At 39.4% G+C, this 27,846-nt stretch overlaps 1 protein-coding gene across 1 annotated transcript in view; it reads left to right on the forward strand.

The window, feature by feature from the left end:
- Positions 1 to 27,846, forward strand: part of LOC140236690 (tubulin polyglutamylase TTLL5-like) — a 119,510-nt gene that overhangs the window by 34,989 nt on the left and 56,675 nt on the right. The window contains exons 25-28 of the mRNA XM_072316648.1: positions 1,347 to 1,699; positions 2,623 to 2,694; positions 14,100 to 14,309; positions 17,214 to 17,288. Of these exons, the coding sequence (XP_072172749.1) occupies positions 1,347 to 1,699; positions 2,623 to 2,694; positions 14,100 to 14,309; positions 17,214 to 17,288 (710 nt within the window). The remainder of the gene's footprint in view (positions 1 to 1,346; positions 1,700 to 2,622; positions 2,695 to 14,099; positions 14,310 to 17,213; positions 17,289 to 27,846) is intronic.

A 27,846-nucleotide genomic window follows, 5' to 3' on the forward strand; every position in this document is an offset into this window, starting at 1 on the left:
AACACATTTATGAACTACTGACATACGACAGCATAACATGCACTGTCTTGGAGAGACTAGGGACACAGAACAATGAACACAAGAGTAGGTTGGGTGTCAAGGCAGGGAACCAATCAGGTAACAACCAATTTTATGGGGGGGGGGGGGGTAAAGGAATGGAGTGAGCAAACAAAAAGGAGAGGTAGAGTCAGTAATGATCCCAAAGCTTATTGATGGACAATCATCCAGTTTACTCCTCTGGCTCACCATTCTTGGCTTAGCAGTCTTCAGCACCTTTTGCCTACTTCCAATATTATGATTAGGAAGCATGATGTGTACAGTCCCATATAACAGATATTAATTTTGCACCTAATCAGCTCACATCGTGTACATTGTTAATGTTTCTCATAATATTGCTTCACAGGTATATTTTTTTTTTCCAGTAAAGAAAAAAATGATTATTTCTTTCTTTTTATGTGTGTGTGGACTGATGTATATAAAGTCTTAAATGATTTTGCACTTATAAAAATGAGACTCACACTCCCAAAGAGCTTGTAGAATATAGCATTAAAGGGAACGTAAACCCAAAGAGCAATGTGGAGTGAGTGAAAGCAGTAACATTAGTAAAACACATCAGTGAAAGTTTGAGAAAAATCGGGCAATCGATGCAAAAGTTATTAATTTTTAAAGTTTTGGTGTTGGAACTGCTGGGTAAGGAGACTACTAGAGGTTATGACGTATGAGTGGACTACAATATAAAGAAAATATAAAGGGAATTTAATAAAAATTCATTTTTCGTGAAAATTGCACATTCCATCGACTTGATACTGACATATGTTAGGGGTAGTAATTATTCCCCCTACTTTCTGAAAGCGGTTTGTCAAGTACTCTTTCATTTCGCTAGAAAAGTAAATATTTGTGGAATTCCTTTTATATTTTCTTTATATTGTTGTCCACTCATACATCATAACCTCTAGTAGTCTCCTCATCCAGCGGTTCCAACACCAAAACTTTAAAAATTCATAACTTTTGCATCGACCGTCCAATTTTCCTCAAACTTTCACTGTTGTGTTCTACTAATGTTAATGCTTTTACTCAATCCACACTGCTCTTTGGGTTTATGTTCCCTTTAATGTTCCTCTGTGATTGTTTACCTTGTGCATTCACATTAATCACAAGCTTTCCATGCCACTTTGAACATGGAAAAAATATTTGTGCTTTCAACAGCACATAAGATAATATGACTTCTTCAGTCACAATTGTCTGCTGAATGATGAAGAGGGCCAGAATATCAGTAAATCATATTTCTTTCAGTTCTCACTCACAATCCCGTCTCTTTTCATTTATTTTGACAAAACTCTCTATAGTGAGAATGAGCTGGAGGAGCTACTGACGACATACACCAAGCAGAACAAGTCAGCCAGCATCTTTCTGGGGACCAGCACCCCACAGCCCAAGTCCATCTCCGAGATGATGGCCCAGCCGACCTCCGTCAACGACGGCACCGACAGCCACCAGCAACACCAGAAGCCACAGCCGCAGCAGCAGCCGCACCACGCCCAGCAGTCGCAGCCACACTATCAACACCATCATTACCACCACCAACACCAACACAAGACGTCATCGTCGCCGGGTGGTGGGGCGTTACTGCACCGGCGTGCAAGCTCAGTTGAGAACCTGCACGCAGGCAGGGGAGGTGGAGACATGGCGGCAGATACAAGTAAGTGGTTTGGTTTTGTGTTGCATGTCTCTCGTAACAGTGTAGTGCACCTGTTGTTAGTTAGTGTTGGAAAATACAAGTCGATCAAGAGTGGATGAAAAGAAATGTGTGTACTTTTGCATGCCTTTTTTTTCCCCTACATATCAATGATGTACTTAGTATCCCAACATGTCAAATATAGACAGGAATCATTATGCCTGGCATGGAAATATCTCAACACTAAGTATTTGTATTGTGCTTTTATGGTGCTGATTGTAGATTTGCCACAACAACAACTATGGCAACAACAACAATATTTGTGTGAAATTCATATATGTTTTTCATGTTTTAGCAGTTTTAAGACTTATGTTCTTATATTGTTATCTCTGTTGCAAAATTCTTTTCCTTTTATTTCTGTGAACACATTGCCTGGGTGACACTACTTGTTCATCTTTACCAAAGCATTGTGATGCAAATTTTATTTGTTGAAAGCCAATGTGGCAATTCAAATTCATAAGTATTCTATTAATAAGAAACCAAATGTTGTGAGCAAACTGTGGGATATTTGTTTTGATTGTGATTGTGGAAGCTATGATGATGTCAAAAATTGCTCGAAATTTGTTGGAATTACAATTACGTGTGCTATGTTATTTCATCAGGTGGAACTCAGTATCATAGAGTGTTATATATTTCTGTAGCAACTCACTGTGCGTGTAGTTTAATGCTCTGTTCCTGTAGATCTAAACAACTTCCCAATTAACTGTAGAAACCTAGTATTGTACCATTCCTCTGTTATACGAGAAAGCACGAAGTCTCCATTGCTGGGAAATGTTTTAAATGTTGGAAGGTTTTCTGTGTCATGCATGCTCCTACCCCAAGCCCATTTCTGACATCTTACTAACTCTCTCCCTCTTTTACTCGTAAAATGCCTGTTTCTCTGACAGCTCACGGCTTCGCTCCCCCTAACAATGGCCTCCACTCCATCAGGGCACTTCAGCACATCTATGCCGCCTCAGGTACAAGTGTAGCTGATCGATGGTTTTAAAGCAAAAACCAAAATCCATCTCACCCCACACTTTTCTAACACTCCATCCTAGATTTTGTCTCATTGATGTGTGTTCCTCTACCGTGGCAGAGAGTGGTGGCGGTGGTGACAACTCTCTTTGGAGATAGTCACTGCAGTTTGTGCTTTTAACGCTATTTTTGCGCCATTAACTCATTTCATTTCTTGTCACATTTCCTACTCTGCAGTGTTTGATGGAAGGAGGTGTTAGTGGGACATTAATGGATTCGAGATAATATCATGTGGTGCAGGATTTGTGAGAGTGCTAAGAGTATTGAAGTCATTGTCTCTTTGATTCTGTCTCTCATTCTGTAACTGTTTACACCATATATTTAGGGAGTCTAATTTCTTTTGGAATCAGGACTTCCCAACAAGTAATTTGTGAGTGGTTACATTCATGATCTTGGAGTGAGCAATGGACTAAGAAATCAGTATCATTTACTCATTTCAACGAAGTGCATCTTTTCATACAGCAGGCGCACCAAGACTTAGGCCAACTAAACTGTATTATCACACACGTTGTTCATGTACTGTGTACTGCGTACCAATACATGTACGCATTCATGATGGGATCACAGTGAATTTTTTGTTTGATATTAGATTCCAGAATAGCACCCGACTCGCAAAATGCAAAAATTAAAAAAAAAGTAAAAAATCTCCCATGAAATATATGGCGTATGCAGTATACTGTATGCCATCACCCAACAGTCATCTACTTCATTATATTTACTGTACTCCATCATGGATTCCGTCAGCTGACTTCTGCCCATCTACTGTATTTCATCTCTTGGCCTCATTGCCTCGCACACCATGAAACTACTTTACAGCATCTTTTCTCCTGTACATTCTTCAAGATAAGCTTATTTTCATGTAGGAAACACAAGTCTTTATATTACTGTCAAAGGAGACAGTGTAGCAAGTTTAAAATCACAGTTTTTACATCTCAGGTAGTTTTACAAACATTGTATATCATTACTGTAGCATAGGGTCGTGTGAGTATTCTGGATTTCATTCCTGGCTCAAGGCTCTTTCATTCTGTTCTGTTTTCATTGTACACACTGCTTCTACCATTAAGCATAGATGTTGCCAGATCAAAAATGTCTTGAAATATGCATAAATTTACAAATGCGGATATTCATTTGCAATCCATGCAGCTTTACAAGCAGTGACTTTTACTATATTTATCAAAATTGCTTTTTTATTGTAATATAATTTTGACAAAGGCGTTTTAGGGGATCAGAGCTGCCTATTTAACAAATGATTCCATTTGTAGCCCTATCAAAAAATGCTTTAACAAGAAAGCACTTCATGACATAAAATATGCTACCTTCTGTATTCCTCAGAATAAAACAAATGCAGCCCTCCTAACTATTCTGAATTTGGAGAAAAGAATCTGAATTTTGACCACTCCCAGCTCCCGTTTCAATGGGAGTTTCCTATTTTTCTTGATAATTTTACCACAAACTCCTATGGGAACTGCTCTTTCTTTCCTACTTTTGAGCCAAATCATCCTTATTTTTCAGTCAGATTGGGAGGTCTGCAAATGGCAAATTATCAGTATTAACATTAGTCAAATGAATGCATGAGCCATTTTGATTTGCCCTTAGGGGTGCTGAATTAGGGCGTGATCTCACATTCTTGTCATAGTTTTGATGGAGTGTTCAGTAAATTTTGCAAAAACTTTCACTTACCAGTTAGCTGATTTTCCTTGGAGTAATTTGTATATTCATTTAGATTGTCCTCAGAGATCATATTGCATTCACCACATACCTGTGTCTAAACACCACTCATTCACATTCATAAGTAGTGTCATACATATCATGAGAAAATATGATTTCATGAAAATCCATTTCATCTATATGTATACAACATTGCGCATACTTGTGCTTAATGCTATCTTGCTGTCCTTGGAAATCACTGTGTTTTCTCTGATTGAGATTTATGTGTGTGAACAGACTTGTTTATTTTGCTCAAAGCTCCATTCTGTAAAACATGATTAATGGAGACAATCATTCATTCACCTGTTCTCTTATATGACTCTCAAACACTTTGTATGTTATGTTTCAGTGTGTAATGAATTGTGATCTATCTATTTATAGATGTTATATTCATTGAGAAATAATGCTGTGATGTTTTTGAGAGTGCCAGTAATGAATTGTGTATTAATCTGAGTGGAACTGCATTCCTTTGTAAGCCTCTCTTAACAGTTTTGTAGACTAAATGTTTCCTACACTGTATGTTATAAAGAATTGTTTTATTTTTTTACACATCATGCAAAGGACTCCAGGAAAGATATGTTAAACTAAGATTTTTATATATCTCAGGTGATGTATTCATATATACTGGAATATTGTGGTTTTTGTCAAGTTTACAGTGTGTAATGGAGTCAAGTAGAGACCCATCTTTGGATACTGTCAGTACCCACTGTACTTCAGTGTATTTCTTTGTTTTCTTACGTGCACAAATTTGCCAACCATTGAGTGAATTCACTGCAGTGTTGCTGTGTGCGTGGGCAGAGAGCGGACAAACTGTGTATCAAAGCTCAACCCACTGACTGTGGAGTAACAAGTAGCCCTTCTATGTTTAATCTGATAAACTTGACTTAGAGTAGAACCCGCGGAGAGAACAGTTTCCAGGAATTATCCCAAAGTTGTTCCTTTGGCTCTGACTGGCAGTCACTCAGGGAATCACTGTTGTGAGTTGAACTGGTGCTGTTTTCAACTGTGAAGACATCAAGAAATTTGTCTGGATGACCTGTGTATGCACCAGTCAAAGGTCATTAGGTAATGACCACGATGAATCAGAGGCTGCATTGCAAATTTGTCTATGCTAAGATCCCCCCCCCCCCAACACACACACACACACACACATTTGCCTACTACTAGAAGTTTGATGCCACAGGAGGGTAAATGAATGGAAATGATGGCAAGTTGAAGAGATGGATGTTTTTGAGGAGTTTGTGGTTGAGACACACCATCACAGAGCCAATGGTCCAGACTGAGGATCATGAATGGAGCATGAGATCAGAGATAGAGTGACCACACACAGATAAGAGAATAAAGCAGTAGACATGGTAGTATGATGTTATCTTTTGTTTATGGCTTCAAATGCATTTATCTCTCCTCTGTAGCAGATTATCAAGGGAGAATTCTTTTTTTTTTATACTGTTAGTTAGTTTTGTACAATTTTTGGCTAAAACACACAAAGGTGTGGTACTGGAGGACCTGCTTCCGGGCACTAGGTTTACAATACTCTGAGGGCATGGACGCTCCAGGGATCATTGCGTCTTACTCCAGTTTAATCCAAGAGTAAGATAATAGTAATGATGATGATGATGATAATTATAAGATTTTTTTATTTACCTAGGTGAAGCTCTGTAGTGTTTGAAGTGGTCTACCTGCAGAGCCTGCTAGTATTAACTCATTATGGGCAGATATCCATTTTGGCACCTTGGTTAAGGAGGCTGTCATGGGTAGGAACATCTTGTGCAATGATAAATGCACCGTGCAGAAATTTTGAATCCAGATTCTCTTTTTCAAGAGTCCAGAAACTTGTCAACTCTACGACAGTGCTTTACTCTAAGTGATTAGGTCTATTTGGTCGGTTCCAGGAGATAGGGTGGAACTCGACCCAGAAGTTATCAAAGATTAGTCATGACAAATGTCAGAATGATTGGTCAGTTTTCCAGGAAATGAGTGGAGCTTGACTTGGAGTGGCTGAAGATGGCTCCAGGATGATGTGTGGTGTAGACATGAAGGACCCCTAATTGGAAAGAAAAACTGTGGAGTTTATACACACAAGCAGTCTAGGTAGACGGTTGACCATTAAAAACATGACTCGTTAGTAAGACTGGGTCAGATGGTCAGTGACCCCTTCGCAGTCAGAGGCCATAACTACAAGTACCCAGCACTGAATTTTGGCAAATTTTCAAGCAGGTTGGCGCTATTCGCTATTGCGAAGCATTTCTCCCCCATTGTAATATAATATTGTCAAGGCAGAATCTCATTTTGCCCTGTTATGCCAAGTGTTTTGTCCTGATTGTCTTTGTGAAATACAAAGTGCTATATGATGATCAGTTCTTCCATGTTGTTGTGTGCTATGTGAAAGAATTTTCTGGAGATAGAACATACTTAACCTGTTGAGGACGAGGTTGAGTATACTCGGGCAAGCGTCTGTGGGAAATGTGTGTTGTAGCAAAATCAGACTGTCTTCAGCGGGTTAATGGTTTAGCCAAGGTGGATGCAAAGTACATATGATGATCCGTTTCCATGTGACGGGAGCTTGAAAGGAGTAATCTTTTATTACAAAGAAGAATGAAAGATGATTTGTTTAGCTTATTTATGTCTTATTTTCTGTGGCTTGAAAAGGCAGTTGTAGATCTAAAAGTTAAATGACCAATGGTTTGGTGATCTGATTATTTCTTATGTTCTGTTAATTTAGATCCAGAACTGCTAGTACGCAAATTTTGCTAGCATGCACATTTCCTTCAATATCTGTATGTTCAAGGTTGATTTAAGGGCTTGCAACATTGGTACCTTACCATTGTTAGGCTGCATTATCCAATGCACTCTCTCCAGCGTGGTCTTCTTAGAAAAGTCACGATCACACATACAAGGAACTGTCCTTGCGCTGTTGTTGTTACCACTTCAGCTGGTTTGTAAACATTTTGACACCCGTGGTTTACTTTTGAAGCCATTTGCACCCCCCAGGAAGTTTGTTTTGCTTTGTGCTGTTGTCAGTTTACACTTCCAGTGGTTCCCCAGGTATAAATGACAATTTGGTCATGTTCATGCCTTTTTCTCTTATCACCCTGAATCTTCTTTCTTTCTTTCTTGTTCAGTATTTTGGGTGAGAGTGATTTATTTGAAGAACCATCTGTTCTGTTTTGTTTTTGTCTTTTTCTTTCTGCCAGTGCACACCTACACATGTACCTTGTATCAACCACTGTTGGATGCAAAAATGAATGATTAACATGGTTTTCGTAATGTCAGTTCTGGGCTTCCTTTATTTTGATGAGGTTGAAATGGAGAGGGGATTGGAGAGGAGGGGGTGGGGTCAATTTCTTCACAGTCTGAGCACGCTCGCATGATCTACATCTCCAGGGAGGTGAAAGTGTATTGCCCCCTTGGTAGAATCTACAGGGACTGTCAAATCACTGTCTGGAGGCCAACTAATGTGTGTACTGTATACATGCCGATTCTATCAAACTGCATGCTTTTGTTGTCTTGCTGTAGGTTTAGCTTGCAGTCATCTGGTAAAAGTGAGGCTGGGCTTTTGTCTTGCCATCAGCCCTGTTCACACAGTTGAAATAAGAGCACTCATTATTCCTAAGAAATCTGGGGCCCGTTTCATAGAACTTGTTAGCAGTGATAACTGCCACATTTGTATGACAAATTTGCTCTCAGCCAATCAGATGCAAGGATTTCAGTAGCTTGTCACACCTATGACAGCTTGTCACTGATGACAAGTTTTATGAAACTGGGCCCTGGTAAAATGCTTAATTAGCAGTATGCTCTTAATTTTGTGATCCTAAAAAAATGGTGCAGAATTTATGTGCACTTTGCATTTCCTCTCTGACCCAAAAGCATTGTTTGTTGTCATTAGCTGATCTTTAACAAATCACTCAAGTATTTGGTAGCAATTTGTTAGAAACACGTCAGAGGATGTAATCTACCTCATTCGGGGGAAAAAGTGTGATTATGTTTTGGTTAACCCATATTCTTAGAGTGTGAATAGGGACTGCATGCTCTGCAGATTGTCATACTGATACAATCCAGGACTTCTTGTCTCTTAGCATGGACTTCTGTAAATCAGATGAAAACTAGAAATGTTTACCTGGGGCCTGTTTCATAAAAACTTGTCATCAGTGACAAGTTGTCATAGATGTGACAAGCTACTGAAATCCTTGTAGCTGATTGGCTGAGAGCAAATTTGTCATAGAAATGTGGCAGTTGTCACTGATGACAAGTTTTATGAAACAGGCCCCATCAGGTCGTTAGAGAATCATAGATCCTTGTGATTATTATCACAATTATTATTATTATTATTATTATTATTATTATTATTATTATTATTATTATTATTATTATTATTATTATTATTATTATTTTATTTTTTTTTTTTTTTTATTTTTATTTTTTTTTTAGGGGGAGGGGGAAACTGGCATGTGGGGATCATTTTGTAATAATGTTTGGAGATGTTACAAGCATGTTGATGTCACTCTGATTTGTATATTTGCCTGTGATTTGCAGATGGGCTTCAGTGAACATTGCACCTGACAACTGCATGCTGTCACAGCACATGATGGAGGTGACACTGAGCTGAGATATTGTTTGGAGGGGGGTGGGGGGGGGGGTAAGGAGAAGAGAGGTTGAGGAGTGTCTCCCACCATTCTCATCTGAACCAGGGATGAGTGGTTTATGGAAAATATATTGTCATCATACAGTACTGTGGTGACACCTGTCCCCCATCATTCTCCCTGGGAAAAAAAAATAGAGAAAGAAAAAGTCTTTGCAATATGATAAACAAAGTTTTGAACTTGTAAGTCTGTGTGGAAGTGAAATATTTCACAAGGAAGAGCACTCCTCCTGAATTTTGATTCTTACTTTTACTCTCTCTCCCTCTTGCTTTAGTAAAAGGTATTTTAAATCTGTGTGTGGTAATGATGTTCCATCAAACTCCAGTATTCCTTGATGACTCTTATGTCGCACCCAGGCAGTTGAATCGCTCAGCAGCTTTGTAAATTGTAAGAAACAAAATTGATGAAGCTGATAATCTAATATCTAGGCCTATATGATGTAATAGATGTCAAGGTTATGGAAGAGTCAACACAGGCATGCAATATATGAAGATTAAATGTTGCTGTGACTTCATCAAGCTAGATGTGTGGATGCTACATCAGGGCTCTGATTTCAACAGGATCAAAGGTTGTGGTCACATTTTGAACTCTTACTGCATTTGCATGAATTTGAAAATCAGTTCATGTGAATTCATGTGAACTTGATGCAATATCCAGTGGGGACTTGACAAATGTTGAAAGGATACGTAGTAAGTAATCAGTTTGGGGGCAAACTGCAGTTTTGACGACAAGACTTGTGCACAGTATAAAAATGCACTACTCAGTGAAGCAGTGCATGTAGAGGCATGAAATTGACTTTATGATGTCAAGTTTTCTAGGATTTTTTTTTCTTTTTTTTTCACATCTGTTTCATGTCACCAGCACTGTTTGTTTTTGCCTGTTTGGCTGTCAAGTGTAATATCCACCCTGACAATTTACAGTTGTGATGATGTTCATGTTGCTATGTTTGGAGATCGCAACATCAGCACAAGTGCAGTTCCACCCATGTCCAAAGTGGCTTTGATGAAATTGAACAGTGGAGAAGGTTTAAATCAGGATCAGACCAAACAAGAGGAGAGAGTTTTGAAATGTTAAAGTTCCAGAGATGTTAGTAGCAGCCATAATTGCAAATTAGATTAAACGATGATGTCGTGGTCTTGTAAGTCTTATTGGCCTACACACAGAGTTTTACTAAATTTCAACAATAAGAAAAACAACAAACAATAAGAAAACCTTGCAATCCATGGCATTAAATTTTTCTTGTGCAACAGTGGCTTTGCAATTATGATTATAAGGGGGAAAGGGGTTTAGTTGCCATTTTACTGGCAAAATATGATTTACTGTGTACGCCAAATATTTCGCGAGGTTTTTATTTTCATGAATTTTGCACATCAGGTGCTATAATTTGTGAATTTAAAAACATGCAAAAATAGTAACTCTGATTCAGACATTCACAACATATCCAGTGAAGTGCTATGTAGATTTGTGTCTGCCTTATGAAGTAAAAACCCAGTAAAACTAAATCCTTAGTAATGCCATTGCAGCTCTTACAATGTATTTGATCATTAGGTTTCCAGAGACTCTTGGTCATTTTTTCTTAGTGGATTCAACTGCTACTTACATGTAGGTGTAAAAGTGATCACAACATTATAGGTGTGATGTCCTAGTCTGGAGAAAATTAAACTCCAGAATATTTCTTGTCTTTGATACTTTCAGTAGCCACCACAAAATTGGTAATGCTTGGGACTATGGCTAGTAGATATCAGTACAATTCTATAAATCTTTCCATATATGGCATTTCTTTGTTGATGATCTATTCATTGTAATGAATAAAGATGACAAGATTTTTAAAAAAAAATGGACAGAAAATAGGTAGGCCTTTAGAGCATCTGCATAGATAGATATGAAGTGAAGAGTTTAATTGATTAACTAATTATTAGACTAGATGTAAGATTAATGGAGATATATTGATAGGTACACTGTGTAGATGAAATTGTAATCACAACTTGGATGAGATCAGTCCTACTGAAGAGGTATTAACTTGTGTAATATCCCATCATGAGAATAGTTAAAAGGACATGTAGCAGGTAAAGATGACTTTTAAGAGTCCTGCTTGGTTTTATGGTTGTATACAAAAAATACAGGAAGACAAATTTCAGTGTTCTGTCGTGTGAGCCTCTTTAAAACGTAGGTGTGATATCCTGTGAGGAAATCTGACTGGAAGGCAAGGGAGGAAAAAAAGAAAATGATAGAAAGAGATCCAAACAAGAACCAAACTCAAACAAACCAGGAACGGGGGAGATGAAAAATTCTGCCAGGGAGTGGCGGGGAGGAGTGAGGAGACTCCTAGCCTTGTGACAAAAAGGGGTAAACAACATTCCAAATGTGTTAAGGGCTCTTAACATCTGCCTCCTAGGGACATTTGTTAAATGTCAGAATGGATTTATGGCTGGGTGTGAGTCTAGCCATTCCAAAGCCGGGCCTCCAGGGGGAACGGTTAAAGGCCAGTCGTGGGGGCAAGGGCTAAGATTTCTTTTACGACCACATGATATGGCTAGTGGCCGCCAGCACATCCTAGGGGATGTATTCTTGTCCCTTCCCCCGCTCCTCTCCCCTTACTTTTTGGCATGCTACAATCAAATTTCAGTTGTCCAGTGTTCATCCAAATTTCTGTTATAGCCCCAATATCATTTACGATGATAGACTTGTGTTTTTAAGAGAAACTATCAAATATTTATGGTAAATGGCTGATGGTGCAGTAAATGTCCAGTCCCACGTACTACCGGTCGTTTGGAATTTTCAACACAGCAACCAGGTCAAGTCATAATAGTGGAACTGACACAAAAAGATACGCATATAGGGTATGACCACAGACTTGGGGAATGCGAGGCAACATATTGAGTGACAGTAGATCTATTAGCGATGAAGTGTAATATTTTGTTTTTTATTATTATGGATGTTCACAGTCATCAAGAAATTATTTTTGAAACATTGTTCAACATGGAAATGATATTACACATATTTTCATTGCTTTATACCTTGAGGGGAAACAAATTTTCTTGATGGATCCACTTCAGCGCTTCCATGTATCTGTGACCTTTAACCCTTAGGCTTGCATACAACATTCAATAATATTTGCATGCAGTAGTGTGTCATATCATGCAGTTACTGACAAATGTCATGAATTTTGTTTTGCTTCCCTGACATACTTGACAAATTACATATCATGTCCAAATAACCTAATCATTTCATGAATAAACTTTCTCTTATTTTTGTAGACTCTGTCAAAAATGGAAATGTAGGTGTTAGATGCTTTTTTTCTTTTTTTTTTACTTCAATTTTAATATAAGCATTAGAGGTACCACGTTGGTATGTCATTTCCACACTAGCCTTACATTGGGGATGGACAGGGGAGAAGGGGGACGTCCAGTGTATGCATTTGTTGTTGTTGTTGCTGCTGCTGCTGTTGTTGTTGATGATGTGAACAAAATCCACTCTGTCCTAAAAACTCTTGAAGTCTGGAGGGGCTAAGTGCAGGAAACTGAAATGAATCCCCTCCAGTATGGTGTCTTAGAGTAGGTCATTGCAGTATCCATCATGCCCTGCTGCTTCTTTCCAGTCCCTCCCCACATGTGATAACAGGGGATACTCTGTGCCTTATATGTTTTATAAATCATTATTTCTAAGTAACTGGAGAACTGAACAAGATGGGGGAAATGGTAGTTAGCACTCGTTTTGATGTGAAAAAGGACAGAGCTGTGGCTTTTTAGCTTTTCCTTTTTTTTTGGGGGGGGGGGGTAGGGGGATGGAGGGGATTTTCTGTCAATATTGTTATTGGTAATTTGAAAAAATGTTGCAGTAGGCATTTGTATCTCAATGAATTGTTTTAAAGTGGGACTGGTAATATCAGTGACATTGCACAACATGTACAAAGCGATGTATATCCTGTGATACTATAAAAGTGAATGTGTCGAGTTACTTTTTTTTAAACACTTGGCTAGTTTCAGTGGCCTGCCTTGTTTATGATTCTTTTATTATGGGCGCTGATTCTTTTTTCCTGGTATTTCTCATTGTAAAGCAATGACTGCTCATTTGTGCCATTCTTTATGCCTTTTTTTTTTTAATATATGATATAAGAAGTAAGTAGCCTTGTGTAAAAATGCAATGCCTTGAAGTTCCTTATTGTGTTCGTGTTTTGAAATGCTGAGATTTGTTCTAAGGATGTCCGATACAGACTCCATGACGTTGAGTGTCTCCATTAATTTTGTGGCAATAGGCTGTGTGAGATGGTGCATTACTTCTCTCTTTTTTTTTTTTCATGTACCAGGTAACCCTTCTTGTATTAATTGGTATTTTGGTATTTTTTAATAACATCTATGATGCTATTATATCTATTTTTTTTCTGTATTTGCGAACTCCTACATTTGTGTGTGCCTGTTTTCCCAATATGATGTTTGTCTAATATAATGATGAGGGCTGTTAATTCAGTGTTGACAGTCGGCAGTATTAAAATGTCTTCATAATCAACAGTGTCCTTCGAATACTTGAAAGTACACTTCTGTGGGACGTGCAAACTGTCACATAATCCTCCCTCATAAGACTTCACTGTCGTAGCATCTTCCACTAATGGCTGATGAGTCAGATGTCGTGTGACTGCCCACAAACAATTTGGTGTCACGCACCTGTCCGGGGTGCTCATGTTCATTCACGAAAATCGTCAGACGTTTCCTTGTGGGCAGCCATCCCTGATGAGGAGAGGGTCCAAGTGAAACGGTTCATCGCTCATCCCTTTCCTCCTCCTCCTCATCCTCCTCCTCCCCTCCTCCTCTTCCTCCTTGACCCCCAACGAGGAGACTAGTGATGATATTGAACCCAGCCATGCATAGCATCTGCAGATGAATAAAAATAGCAATATCACTTCATGACACACTCTTCCTTTTTTTTTCATATCCCTCAACCTCCTCCCCCCCCCCCCCATCCTCATCACTGCAACAACCCTCCCTACTACCAACATCTCACAGGTGCCAGCAATGCCGTTGCCGTCGGCGATGGATACCACCCCATGACGTCATCCTCATCAACCACATCACTCCACAAACGCCCCCACTCCACGACCAATGCCAGCGAGGCGCGCTACGTGTCGTCCGCCGACGGGGCCGTGCAGGTCTACAGTGCCAAGTTTGGCCGCCAGCGGCCCTTCTCTGCCAAAGCGGGCCACGTCTTCGATCCAGGTATTCATTTCATCCCCCATCACCCGAGGTCTTGAACTCTTTGTCACAGGGTTCAGGCCATTAGTCAAAACCCTTCCCAAGTTCACATCAGCCTAAGACAGCAATAGGCATTAGACTAGTGCTCAGACATAAATTTGGTTATATCTTTTCTTATTCTAAAGAGAGGAATGGAAATGTACATCAAACTTCCGCTTCCTGTTTTTGGCTTAAATACCCCAAAACCTTTGCTAGGACATTTTTTATCGTAATTCGTAAACACTCATCCATATGAGTGCTGCAGCCTCAAGTAAATCCTGGCCCTCGCGTAATAAGAATTACTTGCCAAATCAGGTCTCTCACAGGAGTGAGTGTGAGGGGGTGTCTAAAAAAATAGTATATATATATATATATATATATATATGCTAATATCACAATATTCATACTCCAAAAAGGGCCTCCATGCAAACAAATGAACACTGGTAAGAGCATAACTGCTCCAATTGAGGTAACATAGTTTATAGTGCTTGCAAAAGGTTCAAAAATTTAAATCTTTGGATGTTTTAATCTGAACAACACCAATAGACAGGCACTGATTCCTCTGTAATACCCTTAGGAATTTCTTATTTTTGGATATTTGTTGGTTGTGGGGTTTTTTTTTTGTTTTTGTTTTTTTTTTTTTTTTTTTTTGTCTTTGGCCAAAATCAGTTGTTTTTCACACAGAACACTTTATTTGTTGTTATGTCAGGGTGTCCAACAAGCCATAGGTTTGTTCTGGTCCCAGAATTAATTTAATTTTTTTTAAGGAAGTTTGTATATATTCTAGATGTTTATAATTAGAAAAAGAAAATGTGAGAGAAAAAGAATATGATAGAGGGGAAAAAAGGCAAATTGAATGAAGTCACATTGTGTGTGGTTAATGTAAGCTTGTCCACCAGAAATGTTGTGTTCACACTGAAATGCAATGTCAGTGGGTGAAAGCAGATGTGTGAACGCAGTCGGTAAAGAAACCATTTTTGGTCAAAGTCTGTCTCATCTACATGCCTGGCTGCGTCAGAGGCCTATATATAGCATGAGCTCACAGCAGTGCTCTGGAAAGCATGCTACTCCAAATTGAAATGTCTTCGTCCACGCTTTGCACGCATGCTTGCACGTCTTGCGTTATTATTGCATGTGGCAGACTATTTTCTCTTCTTCCTCCCATCATTTTAATTTGCTTGAGAGTTTGTTGTCTACTCATCACGTCAGACCTTGGCGTGCATCTTTTCGGCGTGTGCATGTCAAAATCGTAAATCAAAACTTCAGAGAGAAACTGCGAAACACCAAACATAAATCTGTCATATATACCAAACTTTCCACAATGGAATGTACACATGCATACCTCAAATGAAAAAAACAAAGAACCAAAACATGATCGTATATACAGTCAGTAACATGCTGGAAGGTGTTAAATATGTACTCTGTCTGCATAGCCAAGGCCTCTTCCATGTAACTCCGACAAACTATTTGAATTGGAGTAGGTGATAGAGACGGACACAGGGACAGGGAAAATGTTGATTCACATGGCAGTAATGAGTCAGAAGCAAATATGGATGAAATCCAAGGAAAATCCCTGCAAATAACCAATGAAAAGTTACGACTACTTGTATCATGAGTGGTGTTCTTGGAGGACCATTAAAAAAGGAGGAAAAAAAAAAAAAACAACCAGCAGTGGCCATGTCATTGTGCCGACATTTGTCCTTTATTCTGCTCCAGATTTATAAAGGGTGTCTCCCAAGCCAAACTAGTAAAATTCGTCTCAAAAGTTCTAGTGAATGTTTGTTTCACTTCTTTGGTATTTCATGGAAATAAGAATTAAGGTACGGTATCAAACTGATGTGGCCAAGATGGCTATTTTGAGGTGACCGCCAGACACCCAGATAGATAGGGAGCTGATGCTGAAATGGACATAACCTTTATAGCATAAATGTCCAATTTTACTCAAATTGTTGACCATTTGTAATTTGATAGTACTTTTCTTTATTCCAATCAACCACATGCTTATAAGGTGACATGTGTTAATCTTATAAAGAGCTGCACAAGCTGCTTTGCTCATGTTTACATTTTAAACTGCTTTGACCCGATGAAGACCAGTTCTGTGTATACTAGGGCAGGTATCTACACGTGTATGGGAAATGCATGTTTTAACAAAATCAGCTCATCCTTAGCAGGTTAAGATAACAAAGAATGGATCTCCAAAGTCTCACTTCTATTATTTGCCAAACATTTCATTCCCATATATGGTATGCATCATATAAAAACGTCAGTTCTTTAATGCTGTTGTTGTACTCTCACAACTTCAAATTGGGAGGCGTGTGAGATGGAAAAGGGGATAGGGTCAGAGGGAATGAGATTGCCACTTGAAAGTAGCATGCCCAAGACTTTATAGGAAGATACAAGAAAATACTGGCGAAGACGACCGCGTCATGAATGTTCCGCATTTCAACACTAGAGGAGACGCATAATGCCGTGAGGGCCATAAAGTATGAGACCTGTTTTAGAGGCAAATAAATGATTGCGTGGGAGGAATTTGTCTCCCTCATGAAATTGCTCCAGAGGCCTTCACTATGAGATCCCAAATCTAAATACAGAACAGCTAACGACACATTGAGGTATGCCCAGCAATCTGCACCTTTTTCAATGTGCAGAGATGATTTATGGGGTTGCCCAAGACCCGTCTTGACTTCTCCTTTGATCACACTGAATTATTACATTGCATTTATCCAGTGTTCACGTTGAGTTCACAAACTTTGTCATATATGTCAGAACCAAGGGTAACTATCCGCCCACCCCCTTCCCCCTCATACACTCTTTCCCCCCTCCTCCCCCCCCCCCCCCCAAACCATCTGGTAATGCATGTACAACCCCGCCCTGACTTTGACTTTTCAGGAGATGGACGCTACCCGGGCGCCGGGAGACCCAATTCCGCCGTGGTGTATCGCGACTCGTCCGGAGGACAAATAGGTATCTACTCATCCCAACATATTTATTCATTTCATTCCATCTCACTAACCCCATACACACTCCTCTTGCCTTAAAACAATCAATCAATCATATGCAGGCACTAACAGCAGCAAACTTTGTCTGCTCATTTACAACTAACAATGGTTGCTGTTACTGTAGGAACAGGACTGAAATATTTGTTGCTGATTGGCTGTTGCCCAGTTTGCTGATATGGACACTAAAATGATTTTGTATCACAGTTATCATAAGATGCTCTGCAAAATAAGAGTCTTGTGTGGGCAGTACACCATACACCACTCACCACTGTACAAAGCAAGATATGAATAGAGATGTCTAAGCAAGAGAAATATCTAAGTGACTATTGGGTGAAGATTCTATTTCACTATGTAAGTGCCTTCTTGCCAGTGACTTTTCCTTTCACCTATTGAGAGTACTTTAAAAAAAGATAAAAGCACAAGCACAAGCACAAGCACAACCAACTTTGCACACTTGGTACACAACTAATTTAATACTTTTAAAGCTCTTTGCAAGAACTCTGTGGACTGCATGCAGCCATATTTTTTTTTTCTCTTGCCTTTTCTCTCTAATGAGAGGATACTGAAATTCATTTTGTGCATGAAACAGTGGAATGTTGCAATAACATGCAAATCAGCTGTGGTGTTCCAGTGGTGTTTGTAAATGTGTTCAAACGTGGACTGTGACAGACATTCACACAGGTTGAATTGAAATGTACACCAATCATAGACATTTTTGGTTACTGAAAATGAGCCAGAGCCACAAGATGTGGTGCATTTGTACAAATTTTGAATGCACGTGCATAAGGACCATGTTTTCTTGAAAAATATTGGGCTGTTACATTTGAAATCATATAGAGAATAAAAGGGGGGGGGGGGGCAAAACAATAGAAAGCCTGTGTAGAGGATAGGTCCATGTTTGAAGACCCATACAAGTAAGCTTCTGTTTATAGTTTGTGTGTATGTGCTTGCACAAGTAAGTGTCTTTGAATATATGCCTGTCTGTGTCTGACTGTCTGTCTGTCTGTCTGTGTGTCTATCCATCTGTCCTTATGTCAGTCTGTCTGTCTTTGTGTCCATCTGATGGCATGCCTGCATGCATCTGTGCCCAGCTAGTAGGCGGTCTGCTCTTGCCAAGGTGTGGTAGATGAGAATTTTACATGGTGTATCGGAGACATGCTAATCTGGCAATGTCAAATTATTTCCCTTCATAAGTAAAGTGTGCATAATTATGTATAATTGTATTTGTGTGTGCTGTGGTTACTATGCACAAACTTTACCTCCAGTATGTATAGCCATGGAATGCAAAAGGTAAGACCACTGGTCTGGAGGTAAAACAGCTTGTAATGTAACTTATCGGTACTTGCAGACCAATCTTGATTATGCTTTTAGGCCATTTTGACTTATGTACATGTACATATAAATGTATGGAGATTCTTCCCCTTTCGCAGTATTTGTCATATAAAAGTGCATGATTGAATGTGTTTGTAATCTGGTATATTGAGTAGAACATTAGTAAAGTGATACACAGAGTGGATTTTGACTTTTACAGCACACACACAACAGCCAGCCAGTAGAGCTAGCTGCACATGCTTTTCAGTGAAGAGGATGTGCACCATTGCTTATGTAATATTGCTAGCCTTCAAGAAATATTCCATTAGAAAGTCACCACTTGCAATATTACCAACTTAGAGTTGTCCATTGCCCTAGTACTTGATGAGCTTCCAGTTCATGTTTCAGCTGCATTTTCTGATTCATTTCCACCAAAGGCTAACACACATTTTTATACTTATAAAGAAACTATTTGCTATTCATACTTCTTCACTGTTATTATAAAATTTTCATGAAAAAAAAAGATGATTTCTGAAATAATTTGGCAACAAATACAGTTAGGAATGATTAAAGAGGAGCAACTCAAGGAGCAACTAGAGTCATGTTTTCATTTGCAGAGCTGCATAATCAGTGGCGGATCCAGACGGGGGGTGCATTTGCCACGCCCCCTCCCCCTTTATTTTTTTGTTTAAACAAAAGAAATAAGAAAAAAAAATGGGCATGTGCACACCCCCTTAATTTTGTTAAGATTGTACAGAATTCCTGGATCCACCCCTGATAATTACATTGTATATATTGACAACTTCGAAAAAGTATGCATTTCAAGGTATGTACGTGTACAGTGTACATCAACGGAGAAGACATGTTTATTAAGTATTTGCAAAGTTATTGTCATTATTATGACTTTTAATCACTTGTGTCTCTCCATATCTGCTACAACTTCCAATCCAGATCTCGAATGCGAATGTACGTATGCTCCGGCTATGACCCTGTTCACATTCATGAAATTAAAACCTTCCAAGCCATGGCATTTGACCTCACAGTGATCTGGTTTCAGTTTCAAATCTTCTTCAAAGTGCATTGCAAGAAGATGTCATCAACATATGGTCAATTGCACATCCAATTGCACATCAAAAAACAAACAAACAAACAAAACAAAACAAAACAAAAAAAAAGGACCAGTTACACAAGTGAATCGCCAGACCACCGACCTGAGGTGTGGTCGAGAGGGCGCTCCAATGCTATCATGGTGGTATCTCGCTTCCAAGCGCTCTAATCAATTTCATGAATGTGAATAGGGTCCAGCATTATGACATGTATTTGTGATGTTTACTGCATCTGTATGTATATGTGTGTGTATGTGTGTGTTTTTATACAATGTGTATGTATGCAAAATAATGTATGTGTGCAATGTTATTTGCTGTTCTGGGTATCAGGATACTAGTACATTTCAAATACAGAAACTAAAGGGAGAAAAAAATAACTGAGAAGTGTTACATTTACATTACTCAGTACCCCTACAAATGTATCTACTGCACACTTTACCCTTTCTATTGCACTAGTGTGCATGTTCCTTCTCGTCAGTAAATGCACATTTATGTGTGTGTGTGTGTGTATGTGCTTAATGTGTGTGTATCTGCTGTGTGTGTGTGTGTGTATGTATGTATGTATGTATGTTTGAGTGATGTGCCATTTCTTTGTATGTGTGTTTGAGTGAGATCAGCATGGTCAAATCTGATGTCCCTCTGCTTTTCAGTGCCCCTAGAATGCAGTGGAGTTTACAAAACCAAAAGGAAATTGTATACCTTTGTCTTAAGTTACATTATTGAAAAAAAAAAGAAAGTCAATCAGGGCAAAGTTTAAAGTCATGCAAATTTTTTGTCTACAAAATACATCTACTGTAGAACCAAAAAAAAAAATCATGTGCATGAAACTGTGTGAATATTGTGAGGGACCTAGATTCACAAAAGTTCTTTTGTACAGAATGCAACGAATGCCAGTAGCAATTCGCAAAAGTTTTATGTCACCAAAAAGGCTGTCGGCTCCAGTTTACACAAGTTTCATGCTGCAAATGTTTCTGGTTTTGCTGTATGTAATTCTTACATGCATGGCTTTCAGCTGGTTGCAGATCTTTGTAGTACTGTAAAAGTGGAAATTTTCGCAGTGTTGAAATTTTCGCGCATTTCGCGCATTCAGAAACTAGCGTGAAAATAACAGCCTGTGAATATTTCTGCTTGCCGTATGTTCCTGTAGTTGTCTTGATACCACGGAATTAAAAACATGCGAAACTCTTCTTATCCGGCCGAGCGCGAAAAATTAGTCGCGCTGAAATGTCCACTTTTACAGTATGTGACTACATGCACACACATTTGCAACATTGTTTTGTTTCTGTTCAGTTTGTGTGTTATTTTCTCCTCTCACAAATAAAGAGAAAATGTGGAGGTTGATGCAAGTTGAGTATTAAGGCTATATTTTCCATGTATTTGACAGGTTCAAGAAAATGTGTGCCCTGCAAATGATTAAAGCAACACAAAAACCTATAAAGTTCATTTTTCCTGGAAAGCTAATTTTGGACCGTCAGCATCAGCAGGAGTCTGTCAAATTTCAGGATGATATAAACTCTTCCATGAAAAGCGATTGAGTTATCATGGGTAATAACTTGATCCATCTTTGTGTGTGTTGAATGAATACCTTGAATATGAATTCTGCTGCAAGTACAGTACCGTCGTGGTGCGATAAGCCTTCGGAATCACTGGCATGGAAGAAGTGTGTCCAATTAGGCAGGGGGGGGGGAAGGGATCGTTCCATCCCGCCCACCTTATTAAGCAACAAAACTAAAGCTGTCAGTTTCAATGGCCGGCTTTTCCATTTGTGAGAGTAAGAGACTCCACTTATGATTAACACATGATTTCCCCAGTCATGTTCACCCTCCCACACAAACTTTAAAAGGCGACTGTCTGGGCCAAATCAAGTTGGCCCTCTTGTACATCCCCCAAAAGATGTGGGGTTTTCTTTTCTTTTCCATTTTCTCTTTTTTGGGGGGAATGAAAACGAGTGTAAGGATTGATGACCCATTTGGTACAGTGATATTTCTCTCTTCTCTATGGCAAGTCAGCTGTCTAATTACTTCGAGACGAGAGATTTGCAAAATATCATTGTCAGGCACTGATTCTGTGTGTGTGTGTGTGTGTGTGTGTCTGTCTGTCTGTCTGTCTGTCTGTCTGTCTGTCTGTCTGTCTGTCTATCTGTGCGAGTGTGTGTGTACATGTTTTTCTAAAAGTGAGTGTGTGGGTTTGCATGTATGCACGTACAATCATAAGAAAAGTTCATGTTGGACAATGTTGACGAGCTTTTAACGAACAGATGATGGAGTCGCATTCCTGACTTGATAATTTTCTGCGACTTCAATGAAAAGCAAAGAGGGTTCCTGTCTCTCTTTGTGGAATGATGACTGAAATTGTTTATGGAAATGATTTTTTCACTATGGCAGAGAATCATGTAATGTGATGTCACTATGTGAGTCATCTTTAAGGTCCTAGTGTTGTTTTGATGATTAACACATGTTTGAAAAGAAACCAGCTATATTTGTATGTCTGTGAGGTGGTGGTGGTGGGGGGGGGGGGGGGGAGGGTTATGAATGTTCCAATTGTGCAATTGCTACAAAACACTGAATTCTGTTTTTTTTGCTGATGTGTGTTTAAAGTACTGTTAGTGCCAGTGAAGCTGAGATTATAAGGGCAGTGTAGAATACGTCATGATAGGTGAGATAAGTTGTATGATATCAATTTGGTATGTTAATGATGTTGAAGTGTAGATTCATCCCCAACTTCCGACTGCTCATTTCAGTGATTACATCAGTGTTAATTTGTCATACAGTGTTGCATATATAAAAAAAAAAAAAAAACTTTGAAAGTAACACTTTAACACACACTCTGCTGGAATGCAGCAGGAGTTAGTGCTCGTTAATTTCGCCCACCGGAATTTCTACCCACCCCCAAAAAAGACCCCAGATGTGAATTTAGACTGCATGCTTACACACCCCTGCCGGTGAATATGATTTATCGCCGCGCGAGAGCATGTGTGATTTCATGACAATGTGCAAAATGTTGCAAGCTGGTATGTGTGCCCAGGTGCCGGCTACATTGATGTCTGCAGAAGGTCGCGTGATTATGGAAGCTCAGACGAGATCACTGGGGCAAGAGAAGGACTTCAGACCTATCTGCGTTGACTTGGGACATTTTACAGTCGTCGTAGCCTTATGATAGAGAAGACAAAGGACCAGATCTTTTCCTTCATCTCCTAAAAATATATATCTGTCTGTGGATCTGTTTGTCTCTTTTCCTGTGTATCTACAGTGTATTTGTTTCTTTGTCTGCTTGGAGGTGTACCTATCTTCTGTCACTCTTTCTGTCTCTCTGTCATTTCAAATACAGGGCTCAACACTATCGATTTTCTCTAGTGGCCCATTTTGGGCCACAAGAATCTTTGAATTTGGAATTTTGGCGGCCCAAAGAAGAACTCTAGTGACCCAAAATAAAATAAAATATATAATTTTATTTTGAATTTTAGCTGCCCAATTGGGCAGCCAATGGATAACCTTTTGGGAAATTTCATGGCCCGATAAAATAAATTTTTAGTGGCCCTTGGCCACCGGGCCACCACTAATGTCGAGCCCTTATAAAATTTGTGTATATATTGTAAAAGTAAAAATTTTCACAGTGTGGCCATTTTTGTGCATTTCCTGCAACCAGAAACTAGCGCGAAAATAAAAGCACGCAAATATTTTTGCATGCCATGTCTTCCAGTAATCTTCCAGTAATGAAGGTCCTGATTTGGCAGAATTAAAAACACATGAAGTTCAGCTTACCCGGCCAAGCATGAAAATTATCCACATTTACAGTACAATTATGTAATATTCTTACATCCATCTTTCTGTCCAGCGATTTCTACTATCCTGTTTTCTTTTTCTGTTTCCTTCAATATCAGTTTTTCTTACTTTATTCTTCTTTTCAACTCTTTTTTTTTCTGTATCAGTAAGAGTCAATTTGCAGATTAATTTATTTATACAATGTATACAGCAGGTACATAGATACATGTTGATAGATAGAGGTATATATAGATAGATAGATAGGTAGATGGATTGATGGATAGATAGATAGATAGATAGATAGATAGATAGATAGGTAGATGGATTGATGGATAGATAGATAGATAGATAGGTAGGTAGATGGATTGATGGATAGATAGATATATAGACATTATGTAGTTCCCCTAGTGTTGTTGGTCACTTTTTATTATTCAATTCCACAATTACTTCTGTTCTCATGCCCCCTGCACCCACAGATGTGTGTCTGTGAGGGGGCTGGAAGGAATCGGAAGAGGGGGAACATTAACTTCTAATTCGGTCCGCCAGTACCAATAAGGCATAACACCAATCAAACCAGCAGTGTTCCCACTTTGTAGGGGAAAAAAAAAAATAGTGATAATTTTAGCAGATGGGATGAGGAATGCATGCCCAACTCGCCTCAGTCATCAGAGGAAGCGGAAAAAAGTGGTGTGTATGTGTGTGTGTGTGTGTGTGAGTGGGTGTGCAAGTACGTTAATTTGTATATATGTGTGTATGTGTGAAAGTGTGTTTTTAGGTGTGCCTGTGTGTGTGTGTTTGTGTGTGTGTAACTGTGGTTTTTTTTTTTCATGTGCCTATATGTGTGGTTGTAATTATGTGTTTGTGTGGGTGTGTCTGTGTCTTTTTGTTTATGTCTAGGTATGTGTGTGTGTGTGTGTGTGTTTGTGTACATGTGTGTGTGAGTCATTGGAATCCTAAATTCAGTGATGTCAGCGTCTGTAAATGTTGCCATGAGTTATGTGTAGAAAGATGAGTTGAGATAACTGGCAGTGGTGTCCTCATTTGTGAGGGGTAGGTTGGGGAGTTCTTTCTGCAAGCTTGCTCAGTTCTTGGCATCCGTTCACTGGGTCGTGAGAAATACAAAGATTTTAAAAGATACTTTCATGGTATCAGAAGAAACTTACGCAGTACTTTTCATTCAGACCTTTAAAAATGCATCATGCAGGTTGTGGGATATGACAAAAAGCTCTCTACCAATTTGGCCAATCGAATCGCATGATCTCAGTGCTTCTGCCTAACATTATTGTTGTGATGCCAGAGGTGGAGCTGTCAGAGCTTTAGGACTATTTGTCATTGGTGGTATTACTATGGGCTTAGATGGAATGGTAACAACCATCTGATGTTCTGTTATGATTAGACTGGAGAGGAATAAAAATTGTGGTGACTGAAAAACTGATTTCAAATTTGATATGGAAGAATATGGATACTTATAAATTAGTCATATACATATTTTTTTTTTGTGTGTGTGTGCATGTGTGTGTGTGTGTGTGTGTATGTGTGTTAATGTTTATGTGTGGGTCTTTCTATAACAGTGTGTTGGTCGGACATCTTAGGGTATAATTTTTATTCTCCTATACATAGGAAAGACTGCATTGCTGTCAATTGTAATTTCCTTCTTTGCCGTACCAAAGCTAGTGCTAATGTTTTTACCAGAAAAGCTTGAACTTCCTTTGCAGGTTTTCACACCCAATTTATGGGTCAGATTTTTGTTTTGGGGTTTGTTTTTTTATTTTCTTCTTCGCACAGGGATTTCAATTTATATTTGGGTCCAGTCCATTATTTCACTCCATAGTGTTATTAGCATTGTTAAAATCACACAGGAATCAGGATTTTGACATCTCAGCTTCTTCCACCCACCACCTCTGTAACCCCCATCCTTAACGCCCAACCCCCCCCCCCACCCCAAAAAAAAAAAAAAAAAAGATGAAAGAAAGAATGGACTAACAATGAGAACTACAGTGTACTAAGGGCTAAAATACTTGAAAGCATTGGTTTCATCCAATATTCCCAAATGTCCCACTCTGGAGAGGGCACACATTCCTTTAAAGACAGACCAGACATGTATACTTCCGGACAATTTCGGCTATCGCTCCTCCAGGAATATGTTCTTTTCCTTTCCTTAGCTCCTTTCCTGCCCTCCCCCCCCCCCCCTTGCCAGCATCAGTTTGAGGCATAGTAGCTCTGAAACTTACCTGGGAATAAACTGTATATATAGCAGAAACATTCCCCAGTCGGTCGTTTTCATTCCATTTTGAGATCCTAGAGGGTCCAGATATCAAAGCAATGGCTGATATGGCTATGACATTTCCCAAATTTTTCTGTGACATTCCATTTATGTGTCTGTTATTTCCACTCTGCCATGAGCTTCAAATACCTCGGAATGAAGCTGTTGTGTCATGTGTTGTTTGTTTGTATGTTTTTTGTCTTTCTCCCCTTCTTGTTCTTTTCTCTTATTGGAGACACTCTGGTCCCACAGTTTTCTCCAGTTTTCCATTTGAGCTCGCAGATCTTTTGGAAGAAAATTGCCCCCTTCTTGTATTCAATGTCCTTGAGCAATAAGTAGGATGAAGTTGGAAAGCAGCCTCCATTAGACCGGACCATCTTGACCTTTGCGGTTATAATATGATGCATCACCCGCCTTTTCCTCGGAAGTCGGAATCTGCCGCCAGCATCTTTTTTTCACGGGAGTGGGCGGGGGTGTTGGATAGCCATCACAGATAGCAGACACTGTTCATTCAAGGGCGTTGGTTCACATTTGCCGATCTCCATTCCTCGGAGGTCGTTGCCTCCATTTTCCGCAGCATCCAGAGGGGGTCTTGAACCAGATACCTGGCTGGTAGTAGCTAGTACGTGGCTGGTAAAGATATCACAGTCAGTCACTCCCAAGGCCGTGGCGTGGCACTACCGTATCAACTTCTTCATCCTCATTGCCAAACGGGAGAACGCTTCGATTTGAAATATTGAACATACAGCTCAAGCTCTGATTCTTGTATACACTGTAAATCAGTAAATCTTGAGCCTGAGTTGTTCCACAACTTGGGAAGTTTTCGTAGAGGACAAGCATGTCTTTTATTATTGACAGGGAGGGGGAAGCAGACATCTCAAATGAGATGTTCTCTAGTATTAGGGGGAGAACTGTGACGTATACCTGTGTATGTAAGAAAAAGAAGGATGTCTCAACTGTGTGAATTTTAGTTTAAGATTTAGTTTAATTATCTGGTAGTTTACAGTGTATATCTCCTTGTGTTTTGCTGTGTCAATCATTGATACTGTTTGAACAGCACTGTAGCTTGTAAGTGGCACCAGTACATTAGATGATTTGTTAAGTAACATGCACAGTTTGCATTATTATACCCCCGCCAAACGAAGTTTGAAGGGGGTATATAGGAATCAGCGGACGGTCGGGCGGTCGGGCGGTCGGGCGGTCGGTCGGGCGGTCGGGCGGTCGGTCCGTTGCAAATCTTGCGTCGCGAACTACTTCCTCAGTTTTCAACCGATTCCCATAAAACTTGGCACAGATGTGTGCCTTGGGTTGTAGATGTGCAAGACATATTTTTTGACAGTACCCAAAAGTACGTTGCCATGGTAACAGCATATTATGGGCAAAAATGGGTACAAATCTTGCGTCGCGAACTCCTCCCACAGTTTTTGATCAATTTTTATGAAATTAGGTACAGATGTTCATCTGAATATGTTAATGTGCAAGACACATATTTCAGCAGTGGCAAAAAGTGCGTTGCCATGGTAACGGCATGTTATTGGTAAAATATAGGGCAAAATGCTTCATGGCAAAACTGCTTCATCAGTGTTCTTCCAATTCTCATGGAATTCATATTGAATGTTTGTCTTAGGATATAGGTCAGCATGACACATTTCTTGACAGTGACAAAATTTATGTTGCCATGGTAACAGCTCACATATTATGAGCCAAAATGATGGAAAATTTTGTGTTGCAAACTACTTCCTCAGTTTTTGCCCAATTTCCATGAAACTTGGTACAGATGTGTGCCTTTGGTTGTAGATGTGCAAGACGCATTTTTTGACAGTACCCGAAAGTACGTTGCCATGGTAACGGCATATTTATGGCAGAAGATCAAGGAAAGATCTTGAGGATTTAACTACTTCCTCAGTTTTTTGACCAAAGCTTATGAAATGTGGCACACACCTTGATCTTGGTGGGAAGATGTGGAAGACATATTTTTCGGACGTGTCGGAAGCTGCGTTGCCATGGTAACGGCATATAAATGGCAGAAGATCAAGGAAAGATCTTGCGGATTGAACTACTTCCTCTGTATTCGACTGAAGC

Source organism: Diadema setosum, chromosome 1 (assembly GCF_964275005.1).
Source record: "Diadema setosum chromosome 1, eeDiaSeto1, whole genome shotgun sequence".
NCBI lineage: Eukaryota > Metazoa > Echinodermata > Echinoidea > Diadematoida > Diadematidae > Diadema > Diadema setosum.